Genomic DNA, 22,509 nt, shown 5'->3' on the forward strand with positions numbered 1-22,509 from the left:
GTCTAGATTGTAGCCCAGCATTTCAGGGGAATCACCATGGCTGGACTTTGATAGTCAGTCACATCACGTCCGCAGTCGGGAGCAGAAGGAGTAAGTGCCAGTGTGTCTGCTGCTCAGCTTTTCCTTTCTCCTCTACGATCTAGGACCCAAACTCAGGGAGTGGCACTGTGTTCCTTCAAGCTGGGCTCCAGTCAGTTATGGCAATAAGGACAGTCCCCTACTGATGTGCCTGCCCAGTCTAGCAGCCTGCACTTTCTTCCTACTCGATTCTAATTATATCAAGGTGACAGTAACGGTCACAACTCCACCCCTTGTCGACCTGGCACACAAACATCTCTTTAAGCTCCAACCTTCCAACCTTTACCCCCAAATTCTTATCTTTTAAAATAAGAAATAGTCTACCTATTAAAGTCCTCAAAGTCTTCAGGAATTTTAACACTTTAGAAGCCCAAAGTCTCGTAACTGTGAGGTCCTCGTATTGAAGACACGTTAAAGACATCCAGAATGTAATGGCACAGAGTAAATATTCTCATTCCAAAGTTGGAAGGACGGGGACATGGGAGCACTAAGGTCAAAACCAAACTAAAATCTAAAAGGGCAAATGCCTGCCCGTGGCCTCATTGTTGGGGGCTCATAGTGCGTGTAATCAAGCGGGCTTCAGAGGGCTTGGTGGTACCTCTGTGGCTCTGCCTGCCTGCAGCATACACTTAGGTAAGGTCTGTTCTGAAATGGCTGTAGTTCTGAAACCAAACAGCCTTGGTATCTCCAGTATCTTGGAGGATCCATTCCAAAAGAAGTTTTGCTGTCCTGTCGTAATCTCTCAGGGATGCCCAACAGCGTCAGGCTTCAGCTGCTCTCCTGGGCCATCTTCAATCCTGTGCACTTTGTGCCTTTAAAACCAGTACTAGGTGGGCCCTGCTCCTGACAGAGCTAAACACTGATGCCAGTCTGAGATGTAGCCTGGCCCCCTTAGACCACATCTCTATCAGCTTGTATGCCAATCCTTTTGAAGAGCAGGGAACCCCATTAGGATTTCTTCCTTTAAGGGACTTCATTTCTCTCCAGGTGGAGCCTCCACTGGGATTTGTTTTTGTCCTTCAGAGCTGAGGGCCGAACCCAGGGCCTTAGCAAGCGCTCTACCACTGAGCTAAACTCCCAACCCCTTCCAGTGGGATTTTGCCCTCGGGATAACCTTCCTGCTGTCCATGTGCAGCCCAGAAGGGCTCCACCTGAGCTTCTGACCTCTTTAGCATTTCCAGCTGCTTTCTCAGTTGGGCCTGAAAGCCCCCCACCCATTTCTGCAGTCCCCTTGCTCACCCTGATCTGCCAATAAAATAGTTCCATTCAATTCCATTTCACCTTCACCCAAGTCCTTCCTCAGTTCATCAGGACAAACCCACCCTGACCCTCATGCCCATGCCCACACACCGGCCCGATCTGCAGCAGGACTGCCCAGGTGATTCTAGCTTATGCTGAATTGGCAATTAGAGGTAACCACCGTCCTGACCCACGCACATCCAGAGCGGCTCTCCCCACAGCTGCTTGTAGCCACTTTCAGTTGAGATAGGAAGATGCTCCAATGTCTTATCACCTCAGGTCACTGTGTTTCAGGTGCTGTATTTTGTTTGTTTATTTGTTCTAATTTAAAAGTAAAATCGGTCCTGTTCTACAGACTGGATAATCTTACCATTGATAGACTTACCATGTAATGGAGAGTTAGACCAGTCAGCATCCCTCTCCGGTGGATTTTCACTTCTGGAGCCAAACACTAAAAATGAGCACTGGAAAAGAGTTTTAAAAAATGGCCTCCTGTTGGGGATTTAGCTCAGTGGTAGAATGCTTGCCTAGCAAGCGCAAGGCCCTGGGTTCGGTCCCCAGCTCTGAAAAAAAAGAAAAAAGAAAAAAAAATGGCCTCCTGTGTTGTACCAAGGGAAAAAGTAAAAGGCCGTGTTAGCATTTGTGTATATTTGTGTTTCTGCTGTGGGTTTTCGCACTAATAATAATTTAAAAAAATAAATGTTTGAGAGGTTTTTACACTATCTATCTGATGTTTTTATTTTTTTTTTCTTTTCTTTTTTTCGGAGCTGGGGACCGAACCCAGGGCCTTGTGCTTGCTAGGCAAGCACAAATCCCCAATCCCTTTTATTTCTTAGTTAAGGAGAATAAAGTGATTCTATTCCAAAGGAATAAAATGGAAGTTTTAGGAAAGATTGTAACTTCAAAGGAAAATTAAATTTATTAGAGATGCTAACCTGGTTTAGTCCTCAGACCTCAGGTAAGAATCACACACTGAGAAAGCTGGACATGATGGGTCATGCCTCTCAGTCAGAAGGCCACAGCAAGGGATGCTCAGAGGTTCACAGTCTGATGCATATGGAGTAGAATTGAAGGCCAGCTTATGCTAAGACCTTACCGCAGAAAAAAAGCTGTACCAATGATCTCACCGAAAGAAAAGTTAGAACCCTAATCCAGATTGAGTAGTGTTCTGTGAGAGACTTTCTCCTGAGGAGAGGACACACACACTCACACACACACACACACACACACACACACACACACACACACTGAGGCTACCAACAGCAGTAAGAATGAGGAGGGATTGCTTACCAAGTTAGGAATGAGTCAGACAGCTGCATCACAGAAAGCCCAGCTTAACATAAGTGGCAGCTCACCAACCTGGGGACCTGGAGCACACAGCAGAACATATAAACAGCTCAGTGGGTCACAGGAAGTGGCAGCATCCACTTCCAGGCACCTCAGCTGCTAGGTCACTTTAGTTACTCTTCCTGTTTATGAAGCCTTGGGGAGGGAGGAGAGTATCACATTTGATCGGTTTCAGGACTTCCTGAGACTTCTGTGTTGTTTGCTTCCTCAAGGAGCCTCCTTTAGAACTTCCAGGGTGTTATTGAGCTTCAGAGGAAATTGCTATACAAGTAGAAAGGCCTGGATATCTATTTAATATTTCTCCACAGCATCCTGGCTAATTCTCATAGGAGTTAATGTATGAACCAAGTATCTAGAGTCTGGAAAGTAATATTGGGATTATCCCCCACCCAAGGAAAAAAGTCTTTTTGTGGAATTTTAGTGTTCAGATAGCTTTTGGCTGTTACTATGGAGATATTTTGAAGTTATATAATATCTGTCCATATATGTTCTTACATGTGCTTAAGTCATATATGCATGTGTATGATTTAAACATTGTCCAAAGCAAGTGCTTTTTAAAAATGGGTACTCTGCAAACTATTAAGTATTAATTTAATTCAAGACGTAAACTTACAGCAGTAGCTATTTCTCCTTTTTAAAATGTCTGTTACTGTGAATAACACTGTGGGGGAAAAGCAGCTTGGGAAGGAAAGGGTCTATTTCCTCTTATACTTGATGTCCAGCATTGAGGGAACTCAGGAAAGGAACTTAAGCAGAGGCCATGGAGGAATACTGCTCACTGGCTTGCCCCCTGGTCTTGCTCAGCTCAACTTCTTATACCAGCCAGGGAGGGCACAGCCACAGTAGGCTGTGTCCTATTACACTGGCTCCTCCCAGATAAATCATTGATCAAGAAAATAACTCCCACTCTCTTACTTACAGGCCCATCTAATGGAGGTGATTCCTCCATTGACATTATCCGTCCCCTGATAACTCTAGCTCGTGTCAAAACAAAATAAAACCTGATCAGCACACTTTCAAAATACATTTTTACTTTATATTTTTACAATACATTAATGCCTAGAAGTAGTGCACCCTTGTCTTTAAGACAGGGTTCTCTGTTGCCCTGCTGACCTAGAACTGTGTACGTAGACCAGGCTGGTCTCATACAAGAGGTCTATTTATCTTTGCCCCCGAGTGCTGGAATTTAAGTTACACATCACCACATTCGACAGGTTTACACTTTCTGGTCACATTTCTAAGGACTTTATGTCCTTATGATCTTATATTTTCACTGTAAAACTTAGGTAATTTTCTTGTATCCTCACTTGTAATCATTTCTGAGAGGAAAGATGGGTTGTGCTGTTTATGAAGGAATAATGCATGTAAAAATCAAATCATCCTAAGGCAATAAAAACGATTGAGAGCCTATCAATGAAAGTGCTTTTCTACGAAAAGGGTCTAGCATATATTTTTGTCAGATTGCGTTGTGTGGTTAAGAAAACGTGCCTATAAAATAGGGAGGTTGTGGTAGTTAAGAGTCAGCGTCTTCGAGCAGCGTGTAATAGGAGAGCACCACCTTCGCGTGTGGTGTGGTCCCGTGCTCTTTTTATACTTAATCCAGGTTGAGAGTGAAATGCCCACCAACAGTCCACAAAAGTGAGATGCTGGCTTCATGATGGGGATAAATATCTCCAGTGAGTGGAAAGCACTCGAATGACTGTGTGTGTAGGCATGCATGTGTGTGTTTGCATGATGTGTGCAGTATACAGGTGTGTGCCCGTGTATCTTCTGTTGCACTCTTACTGCCTGGATACAAGGTCTCTCGTGAAGACCACCATTTTGACCAGGCTGGCCGTCTGGCCCGCCAGGCTCTTGGGATCCGTCTCTCTCTGTCACCCAATGCCGAGATTGTAGACACACAGAGCCTTGCCCAGCTTTTAAGATGGCCGCGGGAGCTTTGAACACAAAACGTTCATGCTTGCAAAGCAAGTGCTTCTTCCCACTGAGTTATCTTTCTAGGCCCAAATAGATGAAAATTTAAAGACTGTTATCCCAGTGAGATTATCAAGAGTAGAGGTGGTGGACAGGCAGAGCACTAGCCCCTGGGTGCTTCAGGCAGAGCGCTGGGAAGCCTAGGGAGACAGCAGTATGAGGAAGACTCCTTCAGGTCTTTGCTTTTCCCAGTGCCTTTTGGTTCCCCCACCCTCACCCCCTTAAACATTTTTTCTTAACTAATTTGTTTTATCTATTACAAACTTTGGCTAGGAGACATCCACTCCAGTAATGTGTTAAACTCAGGACCGAAGATGGGGTCATTCAGACCATTGTGCAGCTGTTTCTCCTCTGAAATGACATCATCCTGAAGGAAGTTTTGTGTTTTATTCTCTTGATCAAAAAAAACCCTTCATTCTTCAATGACTTTATTCATTCTCCTTGGGATTACTCAGTGTTTATGCTACTTGCTAATGACAGGGTTCTCACAATAGCATGCTGTTTCTTGCCCAGAGGTTGGCAGTCTCAGGAGGTCTGGTTCTTATTTTTCCAAGAAATTTGAACAGATTTTTTAATTGGAAGAAATCTAGACACATGGTCTAGACTTTTGTGCATATCTGTTTAGTGTTCTTGACATCCAGGGTCTGTGAATTAAACACATACATATTTGTAGAGAGCTGCCCCTTGCTTCTCCTGCTGTGATTGGTGGATGTTGGTCACTCTGGTGGGTGTGGAAGCCAGTTAGGTATTTGTGATGATTTTCTGGCCTCTGAACAAGTAGGAAGTGGAGATTCAGTTCCGGTTCATGAACACTTCCTTCATTCTAAGACCTAATAAAAGTACATGTAGATTGGAGGGGGGGCAGAACCCTGCCTTTTCTTTAGGTTAAAAAAAAAGCAAGCAAGCACACAAACAAAAGTACACATGAAGTACCTTAATGGAGTTTCTTGTGCAAATGACTGCTAAACAGTGTTCCCAGTAACTTAACTGCTCCCACACCGCCTACAGCACACAGGGGGCCCAGGATTTGTGGGTGGGAAAATGTTGAACAAACCTGAGAGCCTGTGGGATGACAGAGGTGTTTCCTCTATAAGTGATGGGGAAGTTCTAAGGAGATTTTAGTGGGTGGGCGCAGCAAAGAATGTGGGGGAGGATGCTGCAGAGACCGGGGAAGGGGTGGGTGCTGCAGAGAATGTGGGGGAGGATGTTGCAGAGACCAGGGAAGGGGTGGGTGCTACACAATGGGGAAGGAGTGGGTGCTGCACAGACCTGGGAAGGGGTGGGTACTGCAGAGACAGGGAAGGGGTGGGTGCTGCAGAGACTGGAGAAGGGGTGGGTGCTGCAGAGACTGGAGAAGGGGTGGGTGCTGCAGAGACGGGGAAGGATGGGTGCTGCACAGACCAGGGAAAGGGTGGGTGCTGCACAGACCAGGGAAGGGGTGGGTGCTGCAATGCTAAGTGTTTAAAGCAGTGAGTCTCAACCCTGGGCTGCAGACAGATTCCCTACATAGCAGATATTTATATTACAGTTGGTAACAGCAGCATCATTACAGTCATGAAGTAGCGAGGAAAGTAATTTTATGGTCGGGGATCACTCCAATGGGAGGAACTAAAGGGTCACAGCTTAGAGAGGCTGGGAACCTCCGGCTTAAAGGAAGCCTCCTTTCTAATACGGGTGCGGTACAAGTACTTGCTATTACTTAGGTGGCTAACACGTGCAGCCGTCGGGGTGAGCTGGCACATGCGGAACTTAACCTGGTGCGCTCTTTCCTAGGCCGGACCTGATAGACATGAATACTGTTGCTGTTCAAAGCAACCTTGCGAATTTAGAGCATGCTTTTTATGTAGCTGAAAAAATCGGTGTGATCAGACTTCTGGACCCCGAAGGTGAGTGTCTTCTTGACTCTTACCTGCGCTGGCGCAAGCGTCTCCTCGGGAGTCCCCTCGGCATCATGAAATAATTCGTTTCTGTTGCTGCTTGCAGATGTCGACGTCTCTTCCCCGGACGAAAAGTCAGTGATAACCTATGTGTCCTCCCTCTACGATGCATTTCCCAAAGTCCCCGAAGGCGGCGAAGGCATTGGTGCAAACGTGAGTGTTGGCTTTCCTGCGCTTGAAGCTTTTGTTCATTGATGACCAATTAATCGAATTCCTTGAAAACTATAGTGCAGCTTTTTTAAAATAGATTTCGAATGCCATTCAGTTATTTGGGTTAACGTTCTATTCTGATCGTACGTACATCTCACAGTGTTGTTATGCCATTGAAATAAAAATGTAACTAAGAACAGTCTTTCTAAGGGAAACGACTTAGAGTCCCAGCACATCTCTGAACAACAGTTGCAGGTTCCTGAAGTGTAAGGATTCCTCTTTTTAACTTGCTGCCCTTTTACAGCTGCTGGCTCTCCTATCCGTCTGCGTAGCTAGGCTGTCCCACTTGAGAACACAATTTAGCGTTGACTCCGAAGACGCCGTGAAGTAAATTGATGGCTGTTTTCTGACTTACAGATGAGGCCTAGATGCAGGGCTATGCATTCAGCCGGGTGGCCAGAGCTAGGTTCCTGACACACAGCTTTAGCTCTGGGACCTCACTCGTTAGCATTTCTCACGGGCTTGTGAAACTTAACCGAGCTGTGCACTTGGACACAGCCACGCTAAGCAAACGCTACGTCCAGAAGTGAGCAGAAGGCTGTCCGTGTTCATGTGAGGACCATGCCTCTTTACCTCAGGCTCCTCCCTTCCTTCTCACAGACGACAGACACGAAGATATCTAAATACATGTGCACTGCTTGGAAGCCTCGTGCTTGCTTTTGTGACGGCTTGTGTCTCCACTCTTTGGTATTATTTTACTTCCCCCTCCCCTTGCCTTGCCTGTGAAGATCTTAACCTTTTAGGTCTCCATGCAGCCTGTTCCTGTGATCTCTGATCTGCTGTCGCAGAACAGTTCCTGCAGCCCCACTCTTTTCCCCTCTCGCTTAGCATCACCTCTTCCTTCTTCCTGTAGTCCTGGGCTTGAGTGCTTATACTTTCCCATCTCTTTCCACTAACTCTGCACATCCCAAATTAACCGTCATATCGCGTCACTCGTATCACCATTCACAGACTACGTGGTAAAATCCACACCACATGTTTCAGGAGCCGGAGTGTGTATTGATTATCATTATTGACAATACCATTTGTGGTTCTGTAGTGCTAACCAATCACTTACAGGCAGAGCATTTCTGGGTGAATGCTATGCCTTCTTTGGAACTCCTGTCTCCGTACACTCTCCCTACACCCCGCTTCGGCCATATCATTACTCACTGCTTGCTGCAGCAGAACTCAGGGCTGAGCCTTCCTGAAAAGCCTCTGGTGACCAAGGCGCATGTGGGTCCTGATTCTTCCCTCCATTTTTTGGCCTGTGCTGCCTGCTTCTGCCATTTGAACACTTGAGTAGATACTGCTCCCCAGTGCTCTCACAGTTGAGTCTGTCTTCTCCCTAGTCAGACACTAACTCCTGACTGATATTATGCCTTAAAAGTTTCGCTTTTTATTATGTAGCAGCAAGTGCAGTTGTGCCGTCTATGAGTATCCTTTGAAACTTAATTATGTAACACTTTGCTCCCTGTTAAAAACAGTTTATTCAATGAGTAATTGAAAAGCCCACCATTTCTTGTCTGGTCCCTACATCCGTAACGGTGTCGAGTGTCAAATGCTGGGGGCACTTAGATGCTCAGTGCTTGGCAGAGATGCCGTGGCCTGACTTATGTAAGTCGTTGCCCCACTTAAGTTGAGCTCTGGAAACCTCTCAGATCACAGCATTATTTTTTGAGGCCCCAGAAACTTGTCCAATGCAATGACCCAGACAGCCACTCCCTTTGGACCAGAATTGGCACCCATTGGGACTGGGTCATGGCCTGATGATGCCCAGGTCATTACCTGGTTTCCTCTGTCGAGCTTCAGGACACCTGGCCTCGTAGGAACATGTGTGATAAGTTGCATTGCGGAAGAGTGTTATTTTCTGTCGATATAAACCTTTCCTGATATTTTGTGATCTAGGATGTTGAAGTCAAGTGGATTGAATACCAGAACATGGTGAACTACCTCATCCAGTGGATCAGACACCACGTGGTCACAATGTCTGAGAGAACATTTCCTAACAACCCTCTAGAACTCAAGGTTGGTATAGCACAGAGGGGTTGGTTTGAGTGGAAACTTTAGACTAAGGCTTAAGTTAACCCCGTAATCTTAGAGTTCAAGGTAAGTTGCCATTGGCAAGTTGAACATTTTAGTGGACAAATTTTTTATCACTCACTTTCTTGAGTAATTAAAAAAAAAGTAGAGGTAGACATTAATAATTAAAGCATTATAGAGGTTGGGGATTTAGCTCAGTGGTAGAGCGCTTGCCTAGGAAGCGCAAAGCCCTGGGTTCGGTCCCCAGCTCCGAAAAAAAGAACCAAATAATAATAATAATAATAATAATAATTAAAGCATTATAGCAACAGCATCTTTAAGAACTTATTCCCCAAGCTTTAATATGTGGAGAATTGGAGGTATAGTCTGAGCCATTCTGAAGCTAACGTCATCCGATCTTAACACGAGTGAGAAATGCTCAGAGCCCACCGGATAGTCCCAGAAAGCTCGCACATAGAACACTGGTCAGGAGCAGGCCTCTCTGCTTGATTCAGGTTAGAAACCACCCCAGGGCTGCTTCTTTTGTAGAGTACAAGGCGCATCCTGCGTGTTAATGAATTTTAAAAACAGATCTAACTGAAGTGCGAGTGGATTTACAATTGACGGTCGTGGGCTGGTGTTAGTGGCCAGGATTTGGGAAAGCTTTGCAAATTCTGCGTTCTCAGAGACAGATCATCAAGAAGGAGAAATCACAGCAATATAAAGGAATCCTGAACACATAGCTTATCAAAGACCAAAACTACGTCATTCTGTACGTCTGTGTGTGAACTAGCAGGAAAAGTCTGCATTTTCACAAACCAATGATATATGGACTACAGAGCAGCCTCTATTTTTTGAGTTGATGAGCTTTGCTTTAACTCTGACTGGAATTGCAGAACCTGTACTGGCACAGCTCAGGCCCCATGAAGGCTCTCTGTTGTGCTCACATCTGTGCAGAACAGCTGTGGTGTGGCCTCTTCTCATTGCCGAGGGGAATCTTTCCTTGGCACAGAGTTACTTGGTATTTGTCGAATGAAAAAATGAAGAATAAAGACCATTTTTAATAGGGTCTTTTCACTGTAAGATGCCTTGCTTTGTAGCTGTGAACTGTTGGAGGGCACAGAGAGCTGCCCCTAAGACTGCAGCGCGCTGCCACAGTGTTCTGCACATAATAACATGTGTGATCAATGATAGCAGCCTGCAAGATTACGGTTTTGGATCAATAGAGTTTTTGGATTCCACGTACAAACATAGCTACTGCCAAATGTATTCCTGGGATTTTTGTTTGTTTGTTTGCTTGTCTGTTAACCCTGGGACAGATCTGTGTGGGTCTCTGACTTCTGCAGATCTTTAGGGCGCCGGAGTGTGATTCTTCACACAGGTTAACTTGCTAGCGCGCAGTATGGGAGAGAAAACGTATCCTGAGGAGTTGGGAGATTCACAAACCTTCATAGAACCCTACAAAACTGTGTTGTGTGTCTTAAAGTAGTGTAAATTACGCTTAACGAATTAGTATGCACTTAATAAACGAGAAAGTGTTTTTATTTATGCGATTTTAAAAAAGTTTTTTTTTTCTTAAGTGACTAATAACACTTTACAAGGTTCACGGATGGCATGATAATTACATGATTGGGGCATTTTATAGCTGGAACATCAGCTAATGGCATCCACCTTCCGTTGTTAGGAAACAACCCCCAAAACAAAAACCTGTTGAAATCGACAGCAGTTTGGTGAGGCCATGGGTTAGCCCTGCATAGCTACTCCAGATTCCAGAATAGAGCCAAGGAATGAAAGGAAGCAGGTCTTTTCCTTCCTTTATGCAAATTGCACCAAACTGTTTTCTGGAAGCTAAAAGCCAGTGCCTGATGTTTGGATAGCTCAGACGCAAGGATGTGTTTGGGCGCTGGGAGTTTTAACAGAGCCATTGTTTATTGTTTAAATCCCGTGTGGTGCAGGTTGAATCAAGGCTCACATCAATAATTAAGTCCTTATCTATACCTATACAACCCAGCACACAACTACACACACACACACGCACACACACGCGCGCGCGCGCGCGCACACACACACACACACACACACACTCACTCACAGTGCTAGAGCGCTGATTCCATAAAGAGACTCTCCTGAACACCTGTGACACAGGAAGTAGCCGTTGCCGTAGTGATGGGATGCAAGCCTGCGTGAACTCCAACCATAATTCATTTCCCTTTCCTTCGTAGGCACTTTATAATCAGTATTTACAGTTCAAAGAGAAAGAAATCCCACCAAAGGAGACAGAGAAATCAAAAATTAAACGGCTGTATAAATTATTAGAGGTGAGCCAAATACTCTCTGGTACTCTTGGACGCACTCTGAGTTGTCTTCAGGTCTTTGCGCTATATCAGTTCTCTTGTTTCCTTAAGATTTGGATTGAGTTTGGGCGCATCAAACTCCTTCAAGGTTATCATCCCAACGACATCGAAAAGGAGTGGGGCAAACTCATCATCGCCATGCTCGAGCGGGAGAAGGCACTGCGTCCTGAGGTGGAGAGGTAGGGATGCCGTCCTAGTCAGTGCCCACAGCAGGACCATCTCAGTCTTCATTCTCTGAGAACATGGCGTGGTTTTGTTGGTTGGTTGATTGGTTTTCCACTCTGTTGTGTGTGTTCATGTCTGCCTGGGTTCATATGTGTATGTGCAGGTAGAAGGCAGAGTTCAACCTTGGTCTCTCCTCAGGAGCTGTCCCTCCTGTTGTATGAGACATGGCCTCTCACGGGGACCCGAGGCTCACACAAATTACATTTTACACTTACCTGTTGGTATGACCTTGAATAAGTCTCTTAGGGTTTTTTCCCCCTTCCATTTCCTTATCTAGAAATGCTAACAAGAAGTTAAAGAATAAATTGGTGACTACATAAGGGCCCTAGTAGATTGGATTGTTGTGTTGAATCTTATCTAACAAGATATTATAGTTTTAAAAAAACAGACACTCAGAAGTCTTTCTCAAAAGGACCTTAAATTACCAGGGCCCAAGTTTGAAAAAACTGGTTCGGTCAGAGATTAGCCATTTTGTTTTGTTGTTGAAGTTTTTCATAAGGCTGCCTTCGGTGGAAGGCTCTCCCTTTAAAAGGCAATACAGGCCTAGCACCATGTGACAGCAGGTGTGCGGGACATGCCTGCAGTGCCAGCATTTGGGAACTGGAGGCAGAAGAATTAGAAGGATTAGTGAGGCAGAGGCCAGCCTGTGCTCCCACTGTACCTCACCAGTGACTCAGGAAGGTACACCTGAGCCTTCATGAGCCCCGCACCCACTCATCCAAGTGGAGTCTTCTAGAACTTCTAGGCAATGTACTACACAGAGCTGTTTGCCCAGCCATGTCCCATGTATTTATTCCCTCAAGGCTGTTATCCTACAGGACATGAGACTTATCCTCTGTGTCCCTCCTCACAGCTAAAGGCCTGTGAGCTCAGGCAGCAATGGCTGCAGAGCTTGGTACTCTGCCTGTCTCTTAGGAGCTCTCCTGTGCTGGGCTGCACCCTCCCCTCTTCTCAGGGGTTGTGTAGTCTGTTCTTTGGCAGGGAGTCTGTCTCACTCCCTGTTTCTCTTTACTCCTAGTCCTTCTCAGACTGCAGCCTCCGTGTTCCCTCCAGCAGTGCCCCAGGCTGGGTCACATGCCTCAATATTTTTAATGGCTATTTATTTGAGTATTGTTTAGAGTGCTTACCTTGGTTGTAATTTCATATTTATTCATGTTTCATCTGAGCCACCTGTTTCTTAGATATCAGCTCTTAGACTGTGGAGAGAAGCTGTCATGTCAGGTCCCTTACCAATGCCTTTGCTCAATGCCAGGCACATAACAGAGACACTCAGTGTAGTTGCGATTCAGTGTTGACATGAAATAATGTATCAAAGATAATTAATATATTATCCATTAATCGGAAGGCCTCTGTTGCCAGGTGCATTCTTGTTAAGTCACAAAGTTACCACGTCCGTATAAACAGGGCCTGTGAATCAAATGAACTGCAGATGCTTGGGCTGCAGCTCTTACAGGCAGTGAAAAGGAAGCATTAAACGGATCGTTTGAATTAAAGATACCGAGAACAGATATTTTTGGTCACTACAGCAGTAGCTGACTTTTTTAATGTGTCTTAGTCCACTTGGCATTGCTATGGGCTGCATAGCACAAAAGAAATTTATTACCTGGGCTCCTCTTACGGTACACGTCTACCGTAAGCCCAGCTCTGAGGAATTGCAGGTCAGCCTGGACTCTATAAAAGACTGTCTGGTAGTTTAAAAAGAGAAAAAGAGAAGTTGGTGACTCAGAGTTGCAGGGGTTGAGGAATGTAGTCCGGGGCTGGCGTCTCTGAGGACCTTTGGGCTGCACCTACCTCTGGTAGAGGGCAGAAAGGAGCAAGGAGACTGGAGTGGGCTGGCCGGTAAGGAATCAGAGAGGCACAGCAGACAGCAGATGCTCACTGAAGCAGGAGAGCCCAATGGCTGCCCCTTGGATAAGGACACTCATTTATACATGAGGGTTGAGCCCTGATGATGTCATCAGTCTTAAGTACTTCCCGTCTCCATCTCCGTCTCCGTCTCTGTACGCTGTACTGGGGACCGAGTTTCCGGCACAGGGCACTTTTGAGATACATTCAAACCACAGCAGCATGCTAATGAAAGAACGCAGTTGAAGCTTCAAGATTGGAGAGCCAGTCTGTCCTGGCTTAGGTTTGTGACTTCAGCCTGGAAGTCCCGTGATCACAGACAAGTTCGTAATCGTCGAGGCCTCAGTTTCTTTGTCTGTAGCAGGATGCAACAGCAGCTACCACATTTGGTGGTTATGAATCCAAGAGGAGGTTCAGTGTGGGAAACGTTTCTCTCCCGGGACACAGCAGCTGTTCCTGGTTTTAATTGTTCGAGTTTGCTTGGTGAATGCCCTTTGAAAATTAAAATGTTTAACTCACAGCACAGAAACGTCAGTTTGCCTTTGTAGCGTTAGAGGTGGGGGGACGTATTTGGGTAAAAGCCTTCTTTTTTTTTTTTTTTTTTGACACAGACCAGGGATTGCAAATTCTAGCTATGCGGCTTGGACTGTGGAGAAGACAAACAGGAAAGAATCGATGTTCTTGGGCCCTGTGCTAGTCTGTGTGAAGGAGAAGCAAGCCCAGACACATTTGTAGTTAGTTACTGAGCCAGTATTCTGCATGGAGTCTTTGGTTTTTAGGATCCGAGCTGTAGTGTCTTAGGAGTAGTGTGGCTTCCAGAGAGAGAGACAGAGACAGAGACAGAGACAGAGAGAGCAAGCACCCATCACACAAAGAAAAGCAATTTGAACGTGTTTCTCCCAGTTAATTTAATGCGGCAAACAAATTAAAAGGTGGTCAGCTTTGGTTTCTCATTAAATTCGAGTGCTTGTTTATTGGCTGTTGACTTATCATTGATGATCCCAGCATTCTGCCTTGGGTTATGAAAGCACGTGTCAGCGTCCGCTCGCAGAAGCCCAGCTGTGCGATCTGAGCTCTGTGTTTCTAGTTGTAGTTGGTATCGATAGGGTTACCTTCGCCGGCGAAACCCTGGCTCCTGGGTACCTGAGTTGTTTTTTAGGTGGCTGCCGCTGGATGACTCTTAGAGAAAATATTTGGCATATCTTTTCCAGTGACGCCCAACCATCCCGCTCTCTGTCTGTACTTGCATGGATTTAACCTCAGCAAGCAAAACCCCCCCAAAAAATGGCTTTGGGCAGGATTCTTTTGAATAGCTATCAGCATAGTGTTTGCAGTGTACTGCGTATGCATGCTGAAGCTTATTTAAGGACCCGTTAAAGCCCATCCCCGCGCCCAGACCGCCTTTCACCTGGTAGCAGGCAAGCTTTCTCCTGGTGGTAGTCCTACTTGCGTGGTCCTAGGTTATCGTTTGAGGACCGAAAATGCAGAGCAGTAGCTACAGTTACCGTAGCAGCGACTCTGTGTTTAGTAACACCACCAGCACTCGGACCAGTCTAGATTCCAACGAGAATCTCCTGTCCGTCCATTGTGGTCCCACGCTGGTTAACTCCTGCATTAGCTTCAGCAATGAGTCCTTGGATGGACACAGGTACGAAGTCTTCTGCATGAGGCTGTCTTCCCTTCCTTGCCTGGGTCTTTTTTTTCCCGGACCGGTGAGCTCTTTGACTTCGGAAAGAAGATTTTTTTTTTCCTAACCTTTTGTCCCTTTCAGGTTGGATATGCTGCAGCAGATTGCTACCCGAGTTCAGAGGGATAGCGTCAGCTGTGAGGACAAACTCATGCTCGCCCGAAATGCTCTCCAGTCTGTAAGTTGGTTTCAGGGGCCAGGGCTTGCTGTGGATGGGCGGTGTGTGCCTGGGTAAACTGGGTAAATTGCAACACTTGATCGACTCCTAGTACCTGTTCCCTGCAGAAGCTCTGAAGGATTATCACTGATATTTCCTCTCTTGGGAGGCAGGCAGCGAGTGAAAAGCAAGCATGCGTCTGAACCAAAAGAAAGAAAGCCCAAATAGAGCGTCTCCTCTAATATTTTGGAGTTTGATGTTTAAAGCTGGGTTTGAGCTCTGCCTCTAAGGACTTAATGCTGAGTTCTTTTAAATACAGGATTCCAAAAGATTGGAGTCGGGAGTGCAGTTTCAGAACGAAGCAGAAATTGCCGGGTATATACTTGAATGTGAGAACCTTCTACGCCAGCACGTGATTGACGTTCAGATTCTGCTAGATGGGAAGTACTACCAGGCCGAGCAGCTGGTGCAGAGGTAGGCACCATCCTTGCCTCCTTCATTCAGGGAGCGTGTTGGGAGTATACAACACACAGTGTGTGAATTGTGATATTTCAACGAGAACAAGCAGAACCAACATGTATAATCAACTTTTTAAAAATCTAATTTACTTTTGTTTTGTTTTAACTTATTCGCTTTACAGCCTACTCCCTGCTCCCCTCCTGGTCACCCACTACCACAATCACTTCCCCATCCCCTTCCCCTTTTCTCTCAGCTGGTAGCCCCCTCCCCCTCTCCTGGGCTATCCCCTCCCCCGGCACTTCAGGTACCTGCAAGGCTAGGCCCTTCCCCTCCTACTGAGCTAGAAGATCATATCCCACGTGCAGGCAACAGCTTTTGGGATAGCCCCCTTCCCAGTTGTTTAGGACCCACATGAAGACCAAGCTGCACATCTGCTACATATGTGCAGGGAGGCCTAGGTCCAGCCCTGTGCATTCTTTGGTGGTTGGTTCAGACTCTTGAGAGCCCCAGGGGTCCAGGTTAGTTGACTCTGTTGGTCTTTCTGTGTCATCCTATCCCCTTTGGGGCCCACAGTCTTTCCTCTTATTCTTCCATAAAACTCCCCAAGTTCCATCCACTGTTTGGCTCCGGGTGTCTGCATTTTTCTGAGTCAGCTGCTGGGTGGAGTCTCTCCGAGGCCAACATGCTCCTGTCTGCAAGCATAACAGAGTAGCATTAATAGTGTTAGGTATTGGTGCTTGACCATGGGATGGATCTCAACTTGGGCTGGTTATTGGTTGACCACTCTCTCAGTCTCATTAACATTTACCATCACAGAAATACTGGAGTCATTAAAACGAATATTTTAGATGCCTACATTATTTCCAAGTACTTAGGATATTTATGTGGGTCTTTGATGTGACCCAGAGGCAGAGTGAATATTTAAGTAAGCGAAGGTAAGAGCCTAGGTTGAGTCCTCAGACCTCCTGATGATGATGATGATGATGATGGTGGTGGTGGTGGTGGTGGTGGTGGTGATGGTGGTGGTGATGATGATGGTTTGCAGCATTAGAAAAGGCAAAAGTGTGAGAGAGGTTCTCATCTTCATTCAGTTTTCTGTTTACTATGAAAATGGCCATAACCAAACAATAGAAAAGGATATCTGTGTAGATAAGGCTGTGCATGGTGGCACCCATGTGGATTCTCAGCTCTCAGAAGGCTTAGGGTAAAGAATGATAGATACAAGGCTTGCAGGAGCTACATAGCCAGACGGGACCTCAGGAGGGGAAACAGAATTAAACAGCACCAGAATTAAAGAGCAAATCCAAAACCTCTTTGAGATTCTGGGAACAGAGGGACAAGAGCCCAGAGGACCATAGTCTCTGTCTCTATGTACATATAAAAGTAAATGTTGTAAATCACTTTTGAGCCAATAGTTACACTTCTAGGAGCCAGTAGTTATTCTCTATGTAGATAAGAAGCAGATAAAGTTAGAAAACTTCATATTCATGCCAGACATAGTTTATAAGAAAATGTACTATCCTAGATATCAAATAACGGAACCATCGCCTTGTGGGTATGTAATTGTGTCGCTTATAAATGACAGTTATAATGACTAATAACATGGAGAGTCCACAGTGTGATAGTCTCCAAAAACAAAACGTGAGGCAAAATTGTACCAAGATGGTTTCAATGTTCTTTTTAAAAATAAAATAGGTATTTATCAAGCAAGTAGGTTTGCAGAGCAACAGTTGGAAGCAGAGCTCCTGTGTGCCTTCCGGGGCCCACACTACCATTAGGGTCTTGCAGTAGAGAGCTGCATGAGTGATGCAGCAGCCAAAGCCAGCAGCTTGCATTAGCCTTTCGGTCCCACCTCACACGCCTCCGTGTTCTCCGCAGGGTTGCCAAGCTGCGTGATGAAATTCTGGCCTTAAGGAATGAATGTTCCGCGGTGTACAGCAAAGGACGCATGCTGACCACGGAGCAGACCAAGCTCATGATATCAGGAATCACTCAAAGCTTGAACTCAGGATTTGCACAGACCTTACACCCCAGTCTGAACTCAGGGCTAACCCAGAGTTTAACCCCTTCCTTGACGTCTTCTAGCGTGACTTCCGGCTTGTCGTCCGGGATGACGTCCCGCCTGACGCCGTCGGTTACTCCGGCGTATACACCTGGGTTCCCATCAGTAGTAGCTCCAAACTTCAGTGTAGGAGTAGAGCCAAATTCATTACAGACCCTGAAGCTAATGCAGATCCGAAAGCCCCTTCTAAAGTCATCTTTGCTGGACCAGAACTTGACAGAAGAGGAAGTCAATATGAAATTTGTTCAAGATCTCTTGAACTGGGTTGATGAGATGCAGGTAATGTTTGCCTCAGTTTTCGAGTCCTACTCTTGAAACAACAACAACTACTACTACTACTAGTAGTAGTAGTAGTAGTACTAGTACTACTACTCATAGTACTACTCTTTCTTCTCCTCCTCCTCTCTCTCCCTCTCCATTCTCCCTCCCCCTCCTTCTCCCTCTGCCTCTCTTTCTTCTTCTTCCTTTTCCTCCTCCTCCTCTCCCTTCTCCTCCTTTTTAAACTGTTACTTTACTATTTAAGGTGCAGCTGGACCGCACTGAATGGGGCTCAGATCTGCCAAGTGTTGAAAGCCATTTAGAAAACCATAAAAATGTCCACCGAGCCATTGAAGAATTTGAATCTAGTCTTAAGGAGGCTAAAATTAGTGAGGTTTGTAAATTTTGTGTTTTTTTCATATTTTATTGTCTTTGGATAGTATTTGCTTTTTACATAAAGACCCTGTAACACAGTAATTGGTATTAGCCAGAGCTTAAGCTCCCCTAACCCCCCTGCCCCACACCTTCGCTCCTATATTTTAGATCCAGATGACGGCGCCTCTGAAGCTCTCTTACACGGATAAGTTGCACAGACTAGAGAGTCAGTACGCTAAACTCCTGGTAAGCTTTCTTTCTTTCTTTTTTTATTAGTTTGTTTTCGTTATGCCTGTTTGCAAGCAATCTGATTCTTACATTGGCTTTCCTCTAAAAGAACACATCCAGAAATCAGGAGCGGCACCTCGATACGCTCCACAACTTTGTAACCCGGGCAACTAACGAACTTATCTGGTTGAATGAAAAGGAGGAGTCAGAAGTTGCCTATGACTGGAGTGAGAGGAACAGCAACGTCGCCCGGAAGAAAGGCTACCACGCGGTGAGTCGGCCACGCTCCGGTGCCAGCGCCAGACCGTGGTGCTTGCGGCGTTTCTGACGTGCCTCTTGATGCTTCCTCGCTAGGAACTGATGCGGGAGCTGGAGCAGAAGGAGGAAAGTATTAAAGCCGTTCAGGAGATCGCAGAGCAGCTGCTTCTGGAAAGCCACCCAGCCCGCTTGACCATAGAGGTAAGAAAGTTCGAGGTGTGGGCCGAGTTCTGAGGCATCCACAACCGTAAACCTCTTCCGCTAGTTAAAATTAAAAAAATTCGAACTACCAAGTGTTTACTACAGTCTGGCCCAAAAATAATTTCCCAGAGAGTCATGCTTCTCTCCACCATCTCTTAGGATAAAGGCAGCAGGTTATTTTTAGGCCCCCGTGAAGCTACTGGTGGGTAGATTCATCTGATGGAGTGGAAGGCTGTTCTGTGGCAGAATGTGTAACAAGCAGAAATGCAACTTAGTTTGAGGGAGCAAATAGTATCATGTGTTGCTAGACCACCCCCGGGGGCTGCTAAGCGCACATCTTCAGGAACACGTGCCTGCAGTGGGTCATTTCAGGAGGAAGCAAGATCAGGCTTTACACAGCCTTAGTGCACACAGAGCGCCCCCCCCTGGGAGGCAGGGGAATTGCACCTTCTGCACAAAAAAAAAAATGGCTTCATAATTCATGATGAACTAGGTGGGCTTTCCTGCAGTATTTTTTTCCTTTATGAAATATATACTCTGCATTAATTAATAAGCATTCAAACAGATAAGTGTTTAAAATATTATTATATTATTAAATGTAATAGTTATATCGATGTGAAAGTATATGCTTCTTTTTCTACCCTCCTCAAATCTTCAGAAGAGAGAAACAGACCTGTGTTAACATGCACACCGTATGGCTCAGTAATATAAAAACCCAGGAATAGTGGAGATTGGGATGCCAAAGAGAAAGGCATATGTGGGGATTTTAAAGTCAGGTGTCAGAGTTAGTGACCAAGGAGTAAAGAAAAGGGTTGATTTTACACATAGCGGGAATAGCTTGCATTCATTTCAAATGTAAAATTTTCATATAAAATAGCTATATTTTTTCCTCAGATTTTTAAGAAAAAAAATAAGAAATTTAGAAATTAGAAAAACCATCTGTACTAACTTTAAAACTATACATAGACTTTAAGATCCACAGAGCAAGGGGGACCTCATAAGATAAAATTAACTACCCCAGTTTTCATAGTTCAGTCCATTGAAGTTTTATTTAAGTTCAGATAATAGAGTGTTTTTGTCATTCGAGATCATCAACATTGAGCCGGGCATGACGACTCACACCTGTGGTTCCAGTCTGTAATGAGAGGCTGAGGCAGGGGGATTACCACACGCTTGGGCAGTGTGGCAAGAGACAACCTGTCAGAGAGAGGGAGGGGAAGGGAAAGAAAAGCAACATTATAAATGTGTCAGTATTTGCCCTGCCGGGTCAAGCTACATACCTTACACATGCATGACCCACGTTTGAGGCGGACCAGGGCCTCTGTGCCTTTTCCTCTGCCCCAGCTTTCTGTGTCTTTTCTCCCTAAGGCATACAAAGCAGCCATGCAGACACAGTGGAGCTGGATCCTACAGCTGTGCCAGTGTGTGGAGCAGCACATTCAGGAGAACACTGCCTATTTTGAGGTGCGTGAGTAGAATGGCAGCTTAAACTGACAGCACTGCCATTTGGTGGGCTTGCCGAGGTGCAGAGAAACACCACAAGGAAACGCACATGCAGAGCACATGGAGTGGGGGTGGGAGGGTGAATAAGCCAGTACTTTCTTTTCAGGATGTAAGTGCTGGCTTCAAAATCCTACGAGGGAAAGTCTAGCCTTTAAGGAAGAAATCCTGTGGTTAGAAGATGGCTTAGTGGGCAAATTGCTTTCACTGAGTCCAGTCCCCAGAAACTACACTTATGAAAAGATAAAAGTGAGATGCCTAGTGCTGTGTAGGCCAGAGGATCCCTGAGGCTCGCTGGCCAGCCAGCCTAGCCAAATAACAAGAAATGTATTAATCATTATTATTTATAATCATTAAATATTTATAATAAGTATATTAATATAATTAATATACTATAGTATGATAATGTGCTATGCATTACACATTATATTATATTACAATTATAATTATGCAACTATAATATAATATAAATATAATAAAAATTATTGTTTAATAATTAGTAATTGTTCACTGTTATCTGGGTTCAGTGAGAGACCCCATTTCGAAAAAGTAGAGATGAGAGAATTGAAGACACATCTGGTTGTTCACTTCTGATTTACACACACACACACACACACACACAAATATTATAAAAAATCATTCTAAAAATGTGTCCGACATTAATGAAAAATATTTATGATAGCCAACCAAATAAAACTTCATTTTTTTTCTTGAGGAATTTTAATATATTGTTTGAAATTCCACCCCTTAAAAGGTTGATTGAACCCTGAAGGAAAACAGGCTTTTGATCAAAATAATATAGAGCCAAAACATAATGGGTACTATACATGGACACTCTGTATAATCAGTATTCATCTGTAGCCATCCGAGTTCAAAGGTTTGTTTCGTTTCAAAAGGATGTTGCTACTGTTGCTTTGTGCTTTGATTCTGCCCTGGCTTGTCAGGGGCGCACAGAGGGCCTGGGCACCAGATTTAACAACTCTGGGCTTTCCAGGCATTTAGTGTAGTGTACTTCAGCTGCCAAGTTTTCTCTCTCCTCAGTTTTTCAATGATGCCAAAGAAGCCACCGATTACCTAAGGAATCTGAAAGACGCCATTCAGCGCAAGTACGTCTGTGACCGATCCAGCAGCATTCGCAAACTGGAAGACCTCGTCCAGGAGTCCATGGTACTGATGCAGACCCTTTGGGTCTTGTCAGACACACAGCAGGGTAGACTAGTGTGTTGTTATATGTTTACATGTTACCTACAGAGTTGTACTTCAGGCGCACAACTGTCTCATCCGATTGAGACCTCAGTTTGTGTCGTTTAAATGATGTTTAAACTGCTTTAGCAGGGCTGCCTGTGGGCAGTAGACAGTTACATAGTAATAATAACGGCAAAGAGGAAACAAAATAACAAAGTGAAGGAGGAGGGATTCAGAAGGGACATGAGATGTGGAAGGAGTCCCCAGTAGTCAGGGCATTCTTCCTTGATGATGTTTAATTTGTGTGAGTCGCTATGGGATAGAGAGTTCCAATCATTCCTTTTAAAATCCCGCCGTGTTTCCTGACTAGGAGGAAAAGGAGGAGCTCCTGCAGTACCGAAGCGTGGTGGCCGGGCTGATGGGGCGAGCAAAGACGGTCGTGCAGCTGAAGCCACGGAATCCTGACAACCCACTCAAAACGTCCATCCCGATCAAAGCTATCTGTGACTACAGACAGATTGAGGTACTTGTAATTATCAAAGCAGGCCGGATTAAACGACATCATAGCGCTTCCCAGTCAGAAGGCATTTCTCTGTCTCTAAAAAAAAAAAGTAATAATTCCCCAGACGGAGTACGGAAGAAGACGAATTAATGGTGGCCGACCTGAGCTTTCCCCTCTTTCATTTAAAACCAGATAACCATTTACAAAGACGACGAATGTGTCTTGGCAAACAACTCTCACCGCGCCAAGTGGAAGGTCATCAGTCCCACCGGAAACGAGGCCATGGTCCCGTCTGTGTGCTTTACCGTCCCCCCACCAAACAAAGAAGCGGTTGACTTTGCCAACAGGTTCGTATGGTTGGGGCCTTTCTGAAGGTTAAAGAAGCCACCCATACTGTGTCGGGGTCCCGCAGGGCTGGAAGGTAGTG

At 45.2% G+C, this 22,509-nt stretch overlaps 1 protein-coding gene across 34 annotated transcripts in view; it reads left to right on the plus strand.

Moving 5' to 3' along the window:
• Nucleotides 1–22,509, plus strand: part of Dst (dystonin) — a 393,820-nt gene that overhangs the window by 229,637 nt on the left and 141,674 nt on the right. For 32 of the 34 annotated variants that reach the window (XM_017596770.3, XM_017596775.3, XM_017596773.3 and 29 more), the window contains 16 exons: nucleotides 6,412–6,524; nucleotides 6,622–6,728; nucleotides 8,673–8,792; nucleotides 11,009–11,104; nucleotides 11,192–11,319; nucleotides 14,982–15,075; nucleotides 15,374–15,528; nucleotides 17,392–17,854; nucleotides 18,099–18,227; nucleotides 18,377–18,454; nucleotides 18,546–18,707; nucleotides 18,791–18,895; nucleotides 20,264–20,359; nucleotides 21,437–21,562; nucleotides 21,951–22,103; nucleotides 22,275–22,429. In XM_017596770.3, coding sequence (XP_017452259.1) covers nucleotides 6,412–6,524; nucleotides 6,622–6,728; nucleotides 8,673–8,792; nucleotides 11,009–11,104; nucleotides 11,192–11,319; nucleotides 14,982–15,075; nucleotides 15,374–15,528; nucleotides 17,392–17,854; nucleotides 18,099–18,227; nucleotides 18,377–18,454; nucleotides 18,546–18,707; nucleotides 18,791–18,895; nucleotides 20,264–20,359; nucleotides 21,437–21,562; nucleotides 21,951–22,103; nucleotides 22,275–22,429 — 2,280 coding nt within the window. Of the gene's footprint in view, nucleotides 1–6,411; nucleotides 6,525–6,621; nucleotides 6,729–8,672; nucleotides 8,793–11,008; nucleotides 11,105–11,191; nucleotides 11,320–11,341; nucleotides 14,859–14,981; nucleotides 15,076–15,373; nucleotides 15,529–17,391; nucleotides 17,855–18,098; nucleotides 18,228–18,376; nucleotides 18,455–18,545; nucleotides 18,708–18,790; nucleotides 18,896–20,263; nucleotides 20,360–21,436; nucleotides 21,563–21,950; nucleotides 22,104–22,274; nucleotides 22,430–22,509 lie in introns of those variants that run through there. The other 2 variants (XM_006244716.5, XM_063267142.1) reach the window with 2 other exon arrangements.

The sequence above is a fragment of the Rattus norvegicus genome, chromosome 9, assembly GCF_036323735.1.
Source record: "Rattus norvegicus strain BN/NHsdMcwi chromosome 9, GRCr8, whole genome shotgun sequence".
Lineage (NCBI taxonomy): Eukaryota > Metazoa > Chordata > Mammalia > Rodentia > Muridae > Rattus > Rattus norvegicus.